Here is a 19,506-nt window from a genome sequence, read left to right as displayed (position 1 = left end):
CACTAGCTAGATACCAGTGGAATAACTAGACATAATGTGATTAGTATTTTTCGGGATATACATTGATTTTCTCAACAGTTCTCAATCTGAATGAAAGAAACGTATATGTTGCGTGCTGGAGGATCGAGCTTCCCAACTATGGCCGCCACTCTCTGGAACAAACTCCCAGACCAGATTAGATCTATCGAGTCCCATGCCGCCTTCCACAAGGCCCTAAAAACAAGGCTCTTTGTCTAAAGAGTCTATTCCTCATTTATAATGTCTCTACTCGCTATAACCTGAACTCGACATACTCTGTATTGTAGAACATTGTATTCAGTAACCCAACTGTATAAATAACTATGTTGTTAAGCTTCACACATTGGGCCACTTACTGTAACCCACAAGCAAGCCTTCTTAAGTCTACTTATAGCGCCTCGTTGCCTAGAGGGCTGCAGTGCGCTTTACAAATCCAATAAATAAATAAATAAATAATGAACAACTATTGAAATATTGGGTTTGTTTAACAAACGCATGGGCTAAGAGACCATGCCCTTTTATTTTAAGATGTTGGAAATTCTCCCTTTATCCATGCAAAGGAGACCCATCATAAACTGAGCCTAATTACTATAGAAGTGCAGCAAAAGTGCTAACAAACTATCAAGAGCCGTTTCCAATACACTTTACAAATTCAATTGTATGTATTTGTTACGATGAAAAACAAGATCCAGCAAACAGATCAATAATGGTGATGGATAACTAATCTCAATTGGCAACATTGAAAAATAGCGCTCATAATTGTCAGCACATTTTGTGGAAACATTTAAGATAAGATTGAGCATACATACAAATTAATATTCATGGGACTCAATCTTATTTGGTGATATTTAAATAGGGTGCTTGCAATTATCAGGATAATTTGTGGTGATATATGAGCAATACTTTGTGCACAAATAACATGTATGACACGGACAGGCATAGGTAAACCTGCAATTTTTGAACATATGTGTAATTAAGGTAATTGAGTTGCAATACATTTTACAATAGAGGTCTGCTTTCATATTATTGCTGAAATATGGGATGGACTGGCAGTCTCGTGAACGTAGCCGTTTAGCAAGTGGATACATCATGTATCCTAAATGTTCAAATATGGTGCCCACAGCAAACCACTATTTTTGTTTCCTGTTTGTCTATTTTTCTGTGAAATATTTTTTGGTTCCTTCACATTTTGCATGTGGGTCACTAACTATTGATTATTAACTTCTTGTATTGTACAAAAGTCTTGATGAAGGGCAAAGCTTGAAACATGTGTCGGCTTTTAACATAAGTTTAATATTTGAAACATTGACATAACGATTGACGGTTGTAAGCAAACGTTATGATGGAAAAGTTCCAGAATAAAGCTATTTCAACGATACCAGGCGATAATGTCATTCACCTCCCCAGCAGAACTGAAGGTAAAAGACAATTGGGTTCGGGATTTAGGTCCTATTGAAGCGGAAGATTGGAGCGAGGCACTAACCAATGCTAGGGAGTGCATTATCCTGGCCAAATTCCGGCTGACACACAAAGTATATGCACAGGGTGTACTACTCTCGGGACACGATTCACAGGTGGGGTTGCGCACCCACGCCTAATTGCCTACATTGTAAAATCGTCATCGGTAGATTTATACATGCGATATGGGTCTGTCCAATCATACAGAAGTATTTGTCTGCGGTGGCCACACATCTCTCCACCTTTATGAACTGACAAATAGCGACTGATCCCAAGTTCTTTTTACTGAGTGTATGGGGGTAAGGAGGAGGGGGAAGTGTACCGACATGACAAACTATTCTAGACAGTGGCAATAGGGGCAGCAAGGCATGTGGTTGTACAGAGCTGGGGTGACCCAGCTAAACTGTGCATCTCAGAGTGAAAAATGGGCGTGCACATTAGGCGATTAGCATTCCTGCTTGACTTGATCGTGTTATACCATATTGCTGATTTTAGAAAAGATTTTAGTTTTTGTTAAATTTTTTATTAGTGACCGTATCCCCGCAGACTGTAACACGGCTGAACTCTTCAAAATCTGGAAGGAGCTGGCCAATCTTGCTGAAGTATCCTGTTCCCTCCCAGGCCCTCTGTACGGCTCTGGCTTCTTTCGTCACCACTACAAATCATGACATCCTGTCCTTGCTCCCCTCTTCCTCTCCCCATCTACTTCTCGGCGCCCCCCCTGGCCGCCTCCGACTCTGCTCCTCCTTTATCCTCTTTATCTCCAATAACAACAGACAATGTTTCTAGACAAATCCAATCGATGAAAGTGTTGTCCAAACCTCAAGAGCCATCAAGGACCACATTGTCACCCTCGCTCCAGCCTTGGCCTATTTCTGTAATATCTCTTTCACCATTTGATCTTTCCATTCTCTCCACACTCCCTTTTGCACCACCTCCTAAAAAAGCCATCTGCTGACCCTACCTGTCCGGCAAACTATCGCCCAATCTCCATCACTCCTTTTCTGGGCAAACTACTGGAAAAGCTGGCCATCTGCCAGCTTACTTTCCACACTGAATCTGTTGGTTGTCTCCATGACCATCAATCTCGCTTCAGAGCTGCCAGAGGCACAGAAACTGCTCTCCTGAACACCTGTGAAGATCTGCTTGCTAATCTTGACTCCAGCCTTCCATCTGTCCTCATCCTCAATCTTTTCTCTGCTTTTGACACGGTCAATCATGTCATCCTGATCTATCGGCTCCGTGAGAACCTGGGCACCAAAGTGAAGGGCTTGGAGTGGTTGACCTCCTTCCTCCTGGACCGACGTTCCCAGGTCCAACTTGGGTCCTTTCTCTCCACACGTGGCGTTTCCCAGGGCTCTAACCTCTCACGCTGGCTCTTCAATGTCTACTTGGAGCCTTTGGCCCACCTGATCTCTACCATCTTGTTAGGCAGAAACCTGTGCAGTTCCCTTTGGGAACACTGCAAAAGATTTAGGACTACAGGTGTTAGCAGTAAACCCACTTGGTAGCAGTCTGTACCACCCAGATTTACCTGGTAGCTGTGGCTGAGCAGTCAGACTTCCCACAAGAAGAGTTAGGCAGTATGTAAAGTATACACAATAGGCACTCAGATACAATAACACAAGCAAACACTGACCAGAGCTTTAGTATCAAAGTATATAATTATTTATTTAAAAACACGCTGTTTGAAACACTCCAGCACTACTATTATAATATATACAACCCGTATTCCTTATCAGATAAGTCTTAGTTAACACCACTTATTTCCATATAGAGGTGAGCGCTTAACTATAGATGGCACTCCAATAAGTTCATGAAAAAGGGAGGGAAAAAGACGGAATATGGAAAGATACACCAATCTAAGATTTAGGAACACTATTAGCAAGGCAGAAGAGCAAAAAGTCACTTGTGAGCCAAAGTCCATAGGCTGGGCCCACTCTTAGAGAGAGCAGAGCACAAATGCGCAAAAGATCACATAGTTACAATAGGCTTAGAAAGTCTTGCAGGGAGTTCGAAAAAAGAGTTTAGAGAGGCTCAGAAAAGTTTAGCCAGGGTGTCCCAGGCTAACCCAGGTTTCGAAAGCCGGGGGCTAAATCTACCCCGTACAGTCGGTGGCAAGGAAGCCAGGCGGGACACAGTACCTTAAGTGGGAAGGATCCTCCAGCGGTGGCAGTTGTTCCTGGCAGCGGGTGCAAGTCTTGTCGTCGTCCAGGGGAAGAGAAGATCTCGACTTGGAGGAAAGATGAAGGTCGTTGCACTGCCAGGGAAGAAACCAGCCGCAGAGTTTTCCGGTTAAAGGTATTACCCCTTTATTTCGCGGTCGTGGTAAAACGTGGTATTCCGGTTGCCGGGGTGCTTGGCACAGGCAAGGCGGCCACGAGATGCGTCGGGAAGGCGAAAAGACGGCGAAACTGGTTATCCCCACCAGTCAAAGGAAGAAGACTCTCCGGCGGGAGATCTCCTCTGTCGTTGGGAAAAGTGGTGAGACGGTCCAGCAGGGCTCCACCGGTGGTGTCGTCGTGGCAGGTCGGCTCAGCTTCTCCCTCTTCGGATTCTTAGGTCCTGTGGCGACTTCTGAAGTCCCAGTCCCCAAAGCCCTGCTTTTATGCAGAAAACCCCCATTCACCCAGCCTAGCTGTCACTCAAACATGCTAAGTGGTAAGCCGGGCCGGCTCACCACTTGAGCCAATCAGGACGGAGTGCGACTTGAGTTGCCTAGGCAACTCAGTCCAGGGTGCCTAAATCCCCCTCCACCCCTCCTAAGTACCCCAGACAGAGTGGCACCACTTTGGAGGGCTTCTGTGGAGAAGCCCGCCAAAAAGTGGATCAAAGGGCTCGACTTGGGTTGAAGTCACAGAAGAGAACACAAACGCCATTTTAGAACCGAGTTTTGGCAAAAATTACCAACCGGAGAATTAATAATAATTAAATGAACCGGCGGTATGTTCGAGGCTATCGTAACTAAATAAATAAAGATAGTAGCCTCGAACAATGGGAAAATCCCTTAGAGAAATATTTGCGGTTGAATATAAAAGTAGTATCCACTGCCACCAGCCAAAACTCAATCAGGGAGGACGGAGACGTGCCCCTCGACTAACAGACCCCGGGGCAATCGAATTGCCCCAGCCAGTACGTCCACAATATGATGGTTTGTACTGGTTCTGTTCAGAATTTAAGACTAGTAAAGTCAATGGTGACTTTACATGCCCTGAGAGACAGTAGTCAGTCCCAGGGTATGGAGTCTATACTGGGGGGTCACTATGACACCCCTGTGTTACTGCACTGAGGGTGCTGTGTAACACACATCACAAAAAACACAGGAAGCCCTATGGAGTAAAAGACCCCATAGCCCATTAAACACATCTAGAGTCAAAGGAACACACTCAAATCATGCCCAAGAGTGAGGGTAAAAGAGTCTCACTCTTGGCAGGAGAAACAAAATAAACCCCAAAAATCCAGCAAAGCTGCTGGGGGACTCACTAGGTTAGGAAATTCAGCCTAAACAGAGAATTCTCCCCGACACATCTCAGCTAGCTTTCAGTTTTCTGCAGATGACACCAAGCTCTCTTTTAGGCTTCCCTCAGCCTCCTTTTCTCTCACGCTCATTCCTGACTGTCTATCCGCAATTCAGGATTGGTGCGCCTCCAAGAATCTCTGCCTTAATGCCAGTGAGACAGACGCCTGCTCCCTCTTTCCCTCTCTCACTCTAGCCGCCCTCCCTGGGACCTCTTCCTTCACTTTCCTGTGAGGCAAAAAAAGTTGGTGTCATCTTCGACTCCACTCTCCTTCTCTCCACACATCACAGACCTTGCCAAGAAGTCCCCCCTACCAGCTTACACCTCTTCAGAGGTATTCTTCCTTTTCTCACTTTCCCCCAGAAGCTCATCATCTCCAGAGCCCTAGTTCCCTCTAGGATGGAATACTGCAACAGCCTCTTTCTCAACCTACCCTCCTCTACTCTCCGCCCTCTGCAACTAATCCAGAACCGGACTGCAAGTCTTGTCCTTGGCCTCAAGTCCAGGGACTGGATCTCTCCCGCCCTGATATTTCTTCACTGGCTCCCTGTTGCTGCAAGGATCAAGTTCAAGACTCTGCATCGCTCACAAGGCTTTCTGGGGCCAGTGCCCGCACAACATCCAACTCTCTCTTCCTAAATACCGCCGCCCCCCCCCCCCCTCTCGAGCACTTCGCTCAGCTTACTCAACCTCTGTTGGTCAGACGTTTCTCAAGGCAGAGAGTGGGGGGCAGATTTCTCTCCTCTGCAGGTGCCTGCCTCTGGAAGGGCCTCCCTGACCCTCTCAAACTTGAGCCGGACCACGTGAAGTTCCAGAAGCAGCTCAAGACCTTCCTTTTCTCCTCTGCTTTCTCTCTCTCTCCCTTGCTGAACAACCTGTCTGCTGCATTGACTGGTTGCTTGGCTACCCTCAGTCTCTCACTGGGTACCAGGCTTCTCCATGACCAGTCCCCCCGCACTACCTCCGGGCCTATCGCGCACTTAGGGGCTGTAACTGCAACCCTACAGTCCCCTGGCTCCTTGCACTTACCCAGAGCAGCACTGCCCTGGCTGCACTTATCCAGAGCTACGCTTCCTTGATTGCACTTCCCCTTTCCCTCCCCCTGGCACTTTCGCCTTTTCCCCTCCCTCACTCACTCACTCTGAATGCCATAAGGCCTAGTAAGATTGTTTTTTGTGTCGTCCCTCCGTCTTCCCTCCCTTGTCTTGTCACGAGTAGAAACACTTGTAATGGGCCTGTACATATCATACCATGGGATAGGCTGGCTGAATATTACCCGTTTAGGTACTGTATTGTTATATGATAAATGTTGTTCTTGATGAAAACCTAATAACAGAAGGATTAAATAAAACTATGGTCTGTGGGGCTAGGAACAGGATCATCAGGAAAATGACTAATGGAGCATGGTCAGCAACACCAGAACCTGCTGCTTATGCCATGCCAAATAGGAAAATGCCAGCAGTGAAACAAAAACCTATGAGGGAAAAGCAGGGCTATTGTACTTGTTCAGCCACAACAAAAGTTTGATTATTGTCCATGTGACATACTGGATGAATGGGGAAATCATATCCTGTTTATTTATGGCAAAGGTGTTCAGTGACAATATAATTAAGGTGAACGTGCACCACCAAAGTTCATAAATGGTTCATTAAACTTAATATAGATGTGTTTAAAGACGGGGTGCAATCCCGCTGGTGAGGTGCCTCCGTGAAATGGCACACTAAAGTGAGCAAAAATATGGACCAAGGCCCGTGAGACCAGCGGTGCGGGCTGCACTCCCAAGTTCAGTGAGACACACACACTTCCAAGGGTGAGATAGTTGGGAGGTAGACCAACAAATTACCAATTCAAGATTACGTAGTGGGACAATGAATAACTATCCCAGGCACAGACGTAAGAATACGTACATGTATACAAGGCACACAAATCTGTAGGGGCATGTTTGATACATGGTCTTGTGGCAATGATCATTTGAATTGTCAGTGTAGCCAGAGTCATACAGAAAGTGTGGGATTTGAGGGCAGGGGGCATAAAAAGAACAAAGTGTAGATGCAGGCAGGCAGTGGGGAGCTTGAGAGGCTGTCTAATATGAAGGTGGTCATGTGGATACTTGCACAGAGGAAGAAGCCCGCTTGCTGATGTTGTAACTTAGTCAAAGGAAAACCAACACTGAAGGTACTGGCTGAAGGGCAGCAAGTAACTTGAGTAGAGGAGGTTGCGTTTAAGAATGCAAACCTCATTCAGCTTCAGGGCTAATGGCACTTAAAGGGAAGTGTGTATACTATTAGAAGAGTGGAATCAGGCCTTAAGAGGCACTATTCAATCTAGTAGTATGAGAACAGAAAGGGCGATGGTCAAGGAAGTCAATACACTACTCAGGTGTACATAATGCGGAAAAGTTCACTACATGTTTTGACGGCTCATCTTGTTTACCAAGAATCTATTGTGCAGTTAACAGGTGCAGAATGTTACTATGAGAATAACTCACACCAGCAGCAATAGCCTGATGGACGAACCCATTATGATTATAAGCCACCATGCGTCTCTGGCATAGGAAGTCCTTTTCCTCACAAGGAGAAATATTAAACATAGCTCCTGCTGCACCATGGGCGGCTCATGCTTCCTGCAGCCACCTTTAACAGATTACTTAGGCAGAGATCACAAAGAAAGGAATGTGCAGGATAAAGGCAAGGAAAAAAATATATTGGTGGCAAAAAAGATGAAAACAATATTGAATTGCACTTGACAAATTATAAAAAGCTGTACCTGTTGCATGTAAACATCTCGAAGTAGTTGATGTTGCTGCTGCTGCTGATGGGAGTGCTGTAGATGATGCAGTTGCTGTAACCGCCAATCTCCTTGCTGTAGTTGTTGAAGTACTCTTTGTGGCTGAGAATGTTGCACATTAGTCCCATGGTCCAACAAAATATCTTCACCAGTCCCAGATACTGGATGCCCTGCAATGAAGTAGCTGTACATCAATTTCGCTAGACATAGTTTGGGCACAGGATATACAAGTTAATAGGAGCCTAGATCTAGGCTATGCATTACTGAGCAATACGTTTCATACTTACTGCCCCAAATAATGAAAATTGTGCCACACTGAGGCAAAGGCAGGAAAAGTAGTCTAGTAACTCCCATACAGTCTAATGGGAAATCCTGTCCATCGTGGGATATAGTCAAAGCATATCAGCAGCAAAGAAACTATTCTTGACGTTTCCTGGCGCAGGGAGGGATCTGCAACCTTTCTCCCCTCAGACATTTTGGACTACTGCTCCAATCAACCATGGCCAGCAAAGGCAATGTCGAGGGATCACGGAAACTGTAGTCCAAAACATTTGGAGAGCTGCTGGCTGCAGACTCCTGCCCTAGAGCATGTACACACTTGATACAGAGGTCCTTGTCCCCGATGTGCCCATCTGACTTACTCCAAGATAAAACCCTTTAACAATCAAGAAATTGCGTTGAACATTTGCTGACGCACCCAAGATCTGATAAGTGTGCACAGTTTTCTTTTTCACAATACTTTTCCTCAGACTGCGTGTAGCATTCCAACCTTTGATAAGTTTAATAACAAGGAACTCAGAAAATAAAACAAATAGAATTACTATTTCCTTGTCAAGAGCAATCGTAGCACTGAAGAGCATTAAAACTCTGTACCGTGTTTCACGATTATAGTAAAACATTACAACAGGCCACCAGGAGGCCCGTGAAGGATGGCCACCTAATCCTTCCGCTCTGCCATGCCAGGACGTAAAGGGTTCCTGAGCCCCCCTTTAATAACCCTGCGCCAGCCCGAGGGCCCCCACCGGCTGATTAAGGCTCGGGCCGCATCCGCTCCAAATCTGAACATAAACGGAACAGCGGCAGAGGAGCTAGGCATGGGTTTACTCCTGATGGCTGCTGAATCACTCCGGAGGCGTCACACAGCTGGAGTGAGGGACAACGCAAGGCTCAGGAGAGAGGCTGCACAAGTGAAGGCCCCACGGACTGAAGAGGTGAGGTGTGGTGCTGGTCCCCTGCGCGGCGCCACGGAGGAGGCATGACACCACGGGTGACATCCCAGATGGCCTCCTGCTACTCCCCGCCGCCCTCACCCAGAGTAAACCGGTGACCCCTTCCCCCAAAAAGGGGCAAAGCAGTGGAGAAAGCAGTAGCAAACTGGGCTTGGCCCGTGACTGAACCAACCTAAGATGCTCACACCTGCGCCACCCAACGGCGACTGGGCTCCTGCTGGAGGAAGGGAGTTGACCGGTCCCTGAGGCCTGTGCCGCAGGGAGAGACTGTGATGCCAGTAGAAACAGGAGGCGATCACAGGCGGGGGGCCTGCTATACGTTGGGACCTGCTGGGGAGACCATCTGAGGAGCGAGCCAGCGACAGAGTCTGGATGAAACAGGCAAAGACAAGAGGCAGCCATTAGCTGAAGGGGTGGGGGCCCCACTTGAGGGGTATAGACGTGGACTCAACTCGAGGGGTACCCCCAGGTCCCGGCACCAGTAGCATTTGGGTATCCCCATAGAGGCAATTGTAGATCGCCCCACGCGAGGCCCACACTGCAGCGACCGGCGAAGAGACCCATGTCCTAGAGAGAGTCCTTGCAGCGATTCCAGTTTCCCGGGGTGGCTCCCAGCTCCACTCTGGCAGAGGTAGGGCCAACTTTGCAGGCAAACGCAATGGCGGAGGACCCAGCTGCAACGAAGTCAGATGTTGCTGCCCTCATGGAGGACCTTCGTGGCATCCATATAGCTTTGGATGGCAGGCGGGACATAATGGACCAGAGACTGGTTACGGTGGAGGACAAGATACAGGAGTCAGAGTCCAACTAGACCACTATGGACACTCTGCGGATGCAGGTGGGCGTGCAGCTGTCAGAACTGGAAAAAATGGACATCGAAAACAGATAAAGCCGGAACAACCTATGTTTTATTGGCCTCCCAGAGAAGGAGGGGAAGACATAAAGTGACATTAAGGGCTATCCGAGAGGTCCTATGCATCCTCTTCGGCCATGATGGTATGGATGAACCAGCGTTCGACAGTGCCAATCAGGCAGGAGGAAGGCCAGGGGTCCTCGCTCAGTACTAGCGAGGTTCCACTACTATGAGCAGAGGACAAGGATCCTCGACAAGGCAAGGAAGGGACAGGGGTACGATTGCCCTGGGTGAGGCCAGGGTGACCATCTTCCAGGATCTATCGGATCTCTCAGAAAGTGGCTAACGGAGAGAGGGGCACGCTACAGATGGGGCTTCCCGTTCTCGCTGAACTTTGAGTATGAGAGCCAACCCTATAGACTGGCAATGGAGGCAGACATCCTCTGAGTGTCGGGGAGCTAATGGGAGACTCACAGCACTGAGCAGACCGCTCGGGTGAGAACGCAGTCAGAAACAGGGCAAAATCCAGGGCTCCCACAAATGCAAGAAACTCAACACCCGGCCGAGGGATCTGCATGGCCCATGAGAAAGCGTAATGGGAGCGGAGGGAAAACGTGACTTGGTTTGTGGCAGTGTTCAATGGAGGGGGGGGGTTGTGGTGTAAAATTGCTGGTGGAGTTAGAGAGGGGCTCAGTAAGAATAAACAGTGGATTGAGAGAGTCCTGCTGACTCAGGTCCTTTTGTTGATCCTCTCCTGACCCGTGATGGTGCTGGGGACGGGCTGGATGGACGGGAGAGGGAGGTGGGGAGGGGGTATTTTGGGGCCCACCCAGAGGGGGGTTTTCCATTTTAACATTGTTTCAGGGGTTCGGGAACAGCCCCCCCCACCCCCCGAGTGGCAAGGGTTCCATACCAAAGTGACGATTTCTCAAGGAGAGTGATGGCTCAAATGGATGGATTGGGACTCGAGAGATGTCTGTAGATGATAAACTGGTGATTGGCTCCCTCAATGTTAAAGGGCTGAATTCACCTGCCAGGTGATGAATGACTCATTGGCAGAGGGGCAAGGAACTGAGGCTTGGGGCAAAGCAGGTGCGGGAGGTGATCACAGCCTCGGGCACAGAGAAAAAAGCTGGGGTGGTGATCATTGTGTCGACCCGCCTGGGGCTGGTGGTGAATGTGACACAAAGGGACCCGAACGGGTGCTATTTGTTCATTAAGGGAAGCCTGAAAGGCCAAAGGATCACCCTGTGCTCGATATAAGCCCCCAATACGGGGCAGGCAGACTTCTGGGAAGGGGTCAATGTTGAATTGATGACATTTGTGGAAGACCGTCTGGTGGTGGGGGGAGATTTTAAAATGGTGCTGGACCCGAAGAGAGATTGCAAGAGAATGGGGTGGGCAAGGGATACCATGGGTAAGGCCTCTTCTAGGAGATTAGGGAAAATGAACCGTGATTTGGGCCTTGTCAGTCCTCTGCACCTCACACTGTCCCGCGCAGCAAAGCTGAGGCTCTATAGGGCTAAGCTCAAGGTGATCCTAGTTCAGGACACAGAAAAGAAATTAAAGTTCCTAAAGCAAAAATACCATGAGAGAAGGGAGAGGGCAGTCAAAATACTGGCTTGGAGTCTGTGGGAGGAGAGGGAAAAGAAGTTGATTGGGAAAATTAGGGGAGAGGACGGGTGGAAGTGCGCAACCCTGAGGGTGTGGGGAAGGAATTCGCCAGGGTCTATGGAGGGCTCTACGAGTCCGAATTTGAGGGAGACAAGGGGCAAATCGCAAAGTACCATACCGGGGGTACAACAGGGGGATGCGCCTCGCCTGAGGGAGACCATCTCTGAAGAGGAGGTCGTCCAGTCTATAAAAGGGTTGAAGTCCGCTACAGCCCCAGGGAGTGAGGGGTACTCGGCACTATTTTATAAGAGGTTTAGAGCTACTCTGGCCCCTTATATGGCTCGGGTCTTTAATGCGATACGGTTGGGGGGGGGGGTCCATTGCCGAGCTCCATGCTGGAAGCAGCGATTGTGACAATACATAAAGAGGGCCAGGACCCGGCGAAATGTGCCTCCTACTACCCGATATCGCTGCTGAACAGTGAATTGAAGATCCTGGCTAGAATCCTTGGGGCAAGGTTGGAGGGACTTATGCTGTCCCTGGTTCACGGGGACCAAGTGGGCTTCACAAAGGGTAGACAGGGCGCCGATAACATCCAGGCAGGCCCAAACCCAGGGGAGTGCTGCGTGCCTGGTCTCTGTGAACTCCGAGAAGCCGTGCAACAGGGTGGAATGAGCATTTATAAAGGCGGTACTGAAGAAAAAGGGATTCTTGAAGTGGGTAGAGGCGATGTACTCACAGTCGATGGCATGCGTGAGGGTGAACGGTATCATGTCTGAGATATTTCGTCTGGCACGGCGGACAAGGCAGGGTGCACCCTCTCGCCACTGCTGTACGCCCTCACGATGGAGCCGCTAGTGATTGTGATCAAGGTCAACCAGGAGGTCAAGGGCATTAAGTGTGGGGAGGTGGAATTTAAGCTGTCCTTTTTCGCAGAAAATATCTTGACTTATCTCACAGAGGTGAGCTCTGTGCTACCGACATCTTTAGAACAAATAAAGAGCAAAGGGCTCCTCTTTGGCCTGAACGTCAATGTGGACAAATCCACCATCATGCCTGTGAGCCCAGAATGCCCGCTACTAGATGACTGCACCCGGTACTCAGGGATGAGGGTCGAACGTACCAGAACCAAGTACCTGGGGCTAATGGTGAAGAGAGACCTTTCGAGCCTTACAGAGGCAAACTTTGATGTATATATACTAAAGACTGAAGAGTTTAAGAGATGGAGACCTCTGACACCGTTCTGGTATGGGAGGATAGTATCAGTGAAAATGAACGTCCTCCCCAGACTGCTCTACCTGTTTACCGCCTTCCCAGTGAGACTCCCAGAAGCTTTCTTTGACGAATTGAAGGGGGCACTATCTCGATTTATCTGGCAGGACAAGAGACTGCGAGTGAAGTGGGTTACCTTGACGCTCCGGCTCAGGGGGGTTTTGGCTTCCCAGACCCATATTTATATTACAAAGCAGCACAACAGAGTACTGCTGGAACACTTGAGGGCGAGTCTTCGAACCTACTGGTCCTATTTGGAGGACTTACAAATGCACCTGTTGAAGGTGCAAGACTACCTGTGGGCCCCGTATAAGTCTATCCTGAGGGCAGCAAGGGAGCACCCCACACTGGGTGTATTGTGGGACCTGTGAAAGAACAGATCTCTCTTGACCTGGCCCGTACCAATGGCATTGGTATGGGCCCCCCTACCATTTCCAACTGACGAAGCAGGAGATGAGGTCCCCTCAGCAGTGATCGGATGGAAAATTGGAGAGGGTGGGAAGGGCGTTTGGGGAGGGTCGCTTCAGAGATTACGAGAAAATTCAGGAGGGGCTGGGTGGGCTACGATCTTGATATTTGAATACTTAAGGCTGAAGGGGATGTTCACTGACCTGAAATGGGACAATCGGCTCGCCAAGGACTTAACCAAGTTCGAAAAATGGCTAGATGATACCACCACCCGGAAGGGCGCCCTCTCTAGCATATAGAAGATACTGATCTTGACCACAGAGATGGGGAGAAACACCTTTAAGAGATATTGGGTGGAACTAGCAGGGGGTGAAATCACAGAAGAGGAATGGGCTAGAATTTTTCGGGTGATATTCCATAGCAACCTATTCACCTCCACCATCGAACATAACTAAGATACTGCACGGGTGGCACGTGCCCCACCAGTTGTGGCCTGGTGGGGTCCCTCGCCCATATGTGGTCTTAATTTGCATCTTCTCTCAGGAGCTCCTTAGCTGGATCAAGGACCTTGTAGGGACCCAGCTGTCCCCCAACCCGCTCCAGATACTGTTGGGAATCCCGACCAGGGGGAGTACCGATTGCCTAGGGTGTGTGAGGCTATGTTACGGGCTGGAGGACTGGCAGAGGCCCAACATTGGAAGGTGGGGAGAATGCCCAAAAGGCGGGAGTGGGAATAAAAACTATAACATGAATGAAATGGAGAGGCTGACAGCCATAGTAAATGATTACAGGAAGTCCTCCATGAAGGAATGGGGGCTGCTGCTGTCCAAGTTGGAGTGTGTTAGAGACTGACGGTGAAGCAGGGAAGGGGCAGAGGGGAGGCGCTGTGATGACTTAAAAGAGGGGTTGCAATCTAATACACTCTAGTCCACTCAACGTAATATTATGTTTGAACATTCATCCATAAGAGGTTTTACTGTCGATTGAACGTTTGTCCCCCGAACGCACTAAGAGATGAGGGCAGTAGAGGCAGGATGGGTGGGGGGGGGCGGGGGCACGGGTGGACTACCTTTGTTGGAAATAAGAAATACTGTGTTGTCATTGATTTTCCAAATGCAAATAAAAACCAAAGTTAAAAAAATAATATTACAAAATCAACCAACCCAAAGACCTAAAATAAAACCAATGTAAAATCCAAATCATACTTTGAACAAAGCAAAAAGCTTTGCGCTTTTTAAAATTTTGCAGAACCCCAAAGTCAACTGTCTGGTGTAAGAACACAATGAAGAGCTTTGCAGCACAAATCGGCTGCTCCAGAGAAAGATCTCATGAACATAATTAGAATTGTTCTTTTATAAACACGCTTAATACCAGTGGTTTCTAAGCACGGGATCAGGATTCAAACCTGTTTTGCCGTGCGATGTCTTGCTTCCAAGACAAACGCGTTGCCCCCGAGCTATCCTTCCTCCCATAGAGGCCTGCAGAAATCTGGGAACCTCCATTTGGCGGTTATCCAGACTCCAAAGACCACTAGTCCGACTGGGAACTAACTGTTTTTTTTTGGACAAATAACTGTCTAGTAATGAAGATCCTTTTGTCGGGCAAGCAGTCTCAAACAAGATAATATCCATAGAGAGCCAATGGAATTGCTTGCGAATATGAGAAATCGGATTGAACATCCTAACTCAGACCACAAACCTGTCTACAGCTTGAAGAACTACCTTCAGGAAAAGTTCCAAACTCAATACAAGAAAGAACAAACGTTTGAACTAAAATACTAAAAGTGAAGCACCAGAAACAAAAGGTGTAATACAGCTGGACATTAGCAGCTTCCATAAGAGAGTCACGCGAGGAACAGAAGAAAGACAGGGAGCCAAAGCAAATCTTAAGAGATTTAGCTCAAAAGGCAAACGCTGAAGGAGTTTTACAAAATGTGAAGCCATCCAAAATTTGATCACCTGAAGACAGTCTTAGAGACTGTGGAAAAAGCATCAGGTGCCACTAGCAGGTAAAACTAGGGCTCCATCAGCATACTGATGCATGAGGATGCTCTAGCCAACTACCAGTTTCCCCAGTGGTTCCATGTATAGACTGAAGATCATGGGTATCAGTATCAGCCCATAGGGCACCCCAAAAGGCATTGAAAGACGACCACTGTGGGACTGTCCCCCCAGACCAACTCTGATTAGTCAGGAATCAATGGAACCCACTATGACCCCAGCCCTCGATACCCATACAATGTTATAGGAAGTCAAGAAGCACTCCATGGCCAATCATGTCAAATGCTGCTGAGAGATTCAGCAACTCCAGCAAACATGCTTCCCCATCAATCAAGTGGTAGGCATGATGTGATTTTGATCACCCCTACCTCCAGAGCTTTCTCTCCACCCCCAGGGGAGTGTACAAGACCACCTCCAACAGGGGCTGTGGTAGAAGTAGGGAAAGTATATACCACTCACTGTGCAGCAGAGATGGCAACAACCCCTGCAGTAGGCGGCTATTCACTTTCATCTGCCCAGGAGGGGATTACCAATGTCACATACAGTTTATTGATAGTACACTGCTCACATCATCCAGTAACCCTTCATATGTGTATTAGAAGACATGTACCATATCTAACACATCAATACATCTAAATAGATGCCCCACACTTAATTGTCTTGTTCAAAGTCTTCTGACACTTCTCAGTAATCAGCACTCGATGAAAGCATCTTAGACTCATGTAGCAAGTAAATCTTTTAATTATGAGAAATAATTAATAAAGAAACATTACTACCATTATTAGTCACTTAACATAACGTACTTAATATGCAAAAAGTATTTAATGAGTAGGCAGCTATCTTTGCCTCTATATGTCCTCAAGATCAATCAATCCTCTCGGGAGCAATCTAGTTCCTTCAAACAAAAGTAACTTCCTGCCTCATCAGATCGCACTAGGCAGTTCACAGAATGATCTGCCCTCTATACCTCTCCTCTTTCCCAATTTGATATTAAAAATGGGCAAAATATTCATACTCTCTGCGCCTTGGAAGCTGGGGAGATTAAATGGAGGTGAGAACCTGGAATCCTGTTGAATAGGAAGTCCTTCTCAATAAAACAATAAATCAGTACAGTGATAGGGTTTCTCACCTAAATGTATTCTCTTGTGGTAAATAAGAGACCCCCTCTGAGCAAACCCTTTCCCTCATTCACTGCACTCATGAGGTTTCTCACCTGTATGTGTTCTCAGGTGGATAGTAAGATCTCCCTTCTGAGCAAACCTTTTCCCACATTCAGTGCAGTGATATGGTTTCTCACCTGAATGTGTTCTCAGGTGGAGAGTAAGTTTACTTCAAAGCAAATCCTTTTCCACATTCATTGCACTGATAAGGTTTCTCACCTGTATGTGTTCTGAGGTGGCCATTAAGGGATCCCTTCCTAGAAAAACCCTTTCCCACATTCAGTGTACTTATGATGTTCCACACATGTATGCATTTTTCGGGGGTAGTTAAGTGGATCATGCAAATGGAAGCTATTCCCACACTCGGAGCACGAATCAGGTTTTTCACCTATGCTCTCGTGTGGGCAATAAGTATGTTAATTAAATAGCACCTTTTTCCACATTCTGTGCATTGGTAGTGCTTCTGTTCATTTTATTGTATTAGGTGCTTAATAAGAGGACTCTTACTAATAAAACGTTCCCCAAATTGAGGCTACAGATGAGATTTCTGATGTGTAGGTCAGAACTGGTGACAAACAAGATTAGCGTCATGGATAATATTTATCAGTTCACATTTAAAAGGGTTTCAAATAAATCCTTTAAACAAAAAGCCCTTACATTCAACATTCATGTAAAGTAGCATTTACATGTGTCCTCTTAGGACTAATAAGCAAAAGGGCTGTTCTTACTGCACATCAAACACACTGTTGCTATCATTAGTCTGTAATGTTAGATATGTATTGTGCTGCTGGATGCTACAATAAATGTGTTGAATGAAGGAAACCAATCATGTATTGTATAGGCTTCACAATCCCAGTTGCTGTATAATCTGAGCCGGCAACTGGACCACAAACCAGCACACTTCTAAAATGTTAGGAAATTGCACATTGCATCAATGAAGCTTCCAATGCATTAGTTCAGAGAATTTAACAATTACTGTTGCCTAATTTCTGGGGCATCTATCACCTTTTGCAGTCTGTGCTCCGGGCCTTTTGCTGAACACAAGGACACGACAATAAAGTAGTCAGGCCTGCAGTAAATGATGCTATCATTACTCCTTCATCGCTTGCGAGGCGTCTCCATCTCAATCTATAGCATTAGCCATATGAATGCGGCAGGGAGGGGGTCCCAGGAACGCATCCACTGCCCAGAGCATCCCAGGGGGACTGAGGATCTTCTTCTTAGGGTGACTCCAGAAACCCAAAGCCAGCGATTTCCATCCTTCCTGGAAGTGCTCCCTCCCGAGCAAAAACAGGCCTGCTCGCATCCAGCTCGCACCAGGAGCACACCAGAAGTATCACCCATCCCCCAACAGCCCCCGCCCCCCCCCCCCGGGTAGACTCCAGATGGCCAAAGCTGTGAGAAACTGACCGTGACTGAAGATGGCAGAGTCTTTTATAGAAAAAGACTTTACGTTTACAGCTTCAAGGACACTGGCGCTGGTCCCAGTTTCTAGCACACTCAATGCTTTAAAATACTTTTACAAAAGCAGATCCCACATTCACTAAATATGAAAGTATTTGCAGCAAAGCTAGATCTACGGCTCACAAATATGGTGCTTTATGCATGACTGACATGGTTCGACACGAAATTACATGTCACCCATCCCCCCCATGAGTCGTAGAACAAGCATTCCAGGTATCATGGAAATAAGAGTGAAGAGACAAAAGAACATGTAAAACATTACATAATATGTATTCACTAAAAAGTGATCGCTCAGGATCTTCACTGGTTACTAAACAGTAAAACAAATATATCTATCTTCTTGAGAAGAGCCGGCTGCAGCACGTTCTGGTCAGCTGACAATTTCCAGTCACTGATGAATCAGAGATGGGTGGATGTTCATTACACGAAATGTTCTCTTCTGTTAATCAGGATACAGCTTTGGTGCATTGAACACGTTTTTTGCTACTTGTCAAGACAAAATAAAAATATATCGCCAGCTGGGACGATGTAGAACACAGGTGTGATTCCCGAGCCTATGTTTTCAAAAATGTCAAAAATACTTTCATCGATTGAAGGAAAGAAACTGTATTCATCAGCTCATTAGGGATGGATCACATGATGGAGCTCGCATTTGTTGGAATGGAGCTTTCCAACAGGGTTTGAATCTCCCTGGGCCAGTCTGGCGTTCTCTCCAGTAGGTCTTTGGCCAATTGCAGTGCACTATTTGATGCTTCTACGAAAGTCTCTGTGGAACTAGTGATGTGCATCTTCATATCCAGGAGGTATGTCAGTCTCAGTAATAATAGTGGGAAATTCAGAGGTGTTGGCTTCACTTGAGGCTAATTCAATAGCACTAGCTCAGACCGCACAGATGGATGAAGAATAATGTTGCAACACTTTACCAACTTTAAAACTGATCAAGCTGGCAAACCCTACAGACAGACCACAGCATGAAGCGTTAAACTGCATGATGTAGGATCCATTAGGTATAACTAGAGCTTTATTACTGAACTTTTCAATTCAAATTGCACTCAGCGTGCATTTGGTCGAGTTCGAATTCTGCTCACATGGGCTGATCTTGAGAATGTCCTGGCATCTTGTATGGGGTGTTCCCACACAGTCCTCCAGCAAAAACAGTTGCACTGTACAGTCCTCAAAGGTCATGCAAGCATGGGTATACGGCACCTCAGTTTGTATCCATTGCTTGTCTACTTGGTGCATGGTGCCCCAAGACTGTAGTTCTTCACAAAACAGTGGTGTTTCTGCTGGCACAGGAATGTTCAGGATCCCCTGCAGTGTCCACGACAATGTGTCTTGGTCCCACGCTGATTCCCCATAGAATGTTTTGAGTACACTCAGGTAGTTTAAGAGTCCGCCTACACTTTGCTGTCTTTGACCTTGTCTAGATGGATTCAGTTCTGCCAGCTGCTCTGATCATGAGTTGGTAGACCAGTCTGGAACAACTGTAGAGTGTGTGTTCAGGAAGTCTGTTCTTTAGAAGTTCGACCACTGCTTGTTGGTCATCCTGTAATGTTACCAAGTGCTCTTGGATGATCTGCACCATATCTGTAAGCCTGTAGATTTCCTACTGCAATGCAATGAAGTTGCCATCAGCTACAAAACGACTCAACTCGATGGGCAATTTAGGCAGTCCTTGGATGTGTAGGACTGCTTTCTTCCACGTAAGTTCAACTTCTTTGTCTA

General features: G+C 47.1%; 1 protein-coding gene across 1 annotated transcript in view; it reads right to left on the bottom strand.

Moving 5' to 3' along the window:
• Positions 1-19,506, bottom strand: part of BMP2K (BMP2 inducible kinase) — a 1,074,721-nt gene that overhangs the window by 285,639 nt on the left and 769,576 nt on the right. Inside the window, exon 11 of the mRNA XM_069626343.1 lies at positions 7,761-7,951. Within this exon, the coding sequence (XP_069482444.1) occupies positions 7,761-7,951 (191 nt within the window). The remainder of the gene's footprint in view (positions 1-7,760; positions 7,952-19,506) is intronic.

This window comes from Ambystoma mexicanum, chromosome 6p (genome assembly GCF_040938575.1).
Source record: "Ambystoma mexicanum isolate Mex_15411 chromosome 6p, UKY_AmexF1_1, whole genome shotgun sequence".
NCBI classification, from domain to species: domain Eukaryota; kingdom Metazoa; phylum Chordata; class Amphibia; order Caudata; family Ambystomatidae; genus Ambystoma; species Ambystoma mexicanum.
This window is presented reverse-complemented; position numbering and strand designations above follow the sequence as displayed.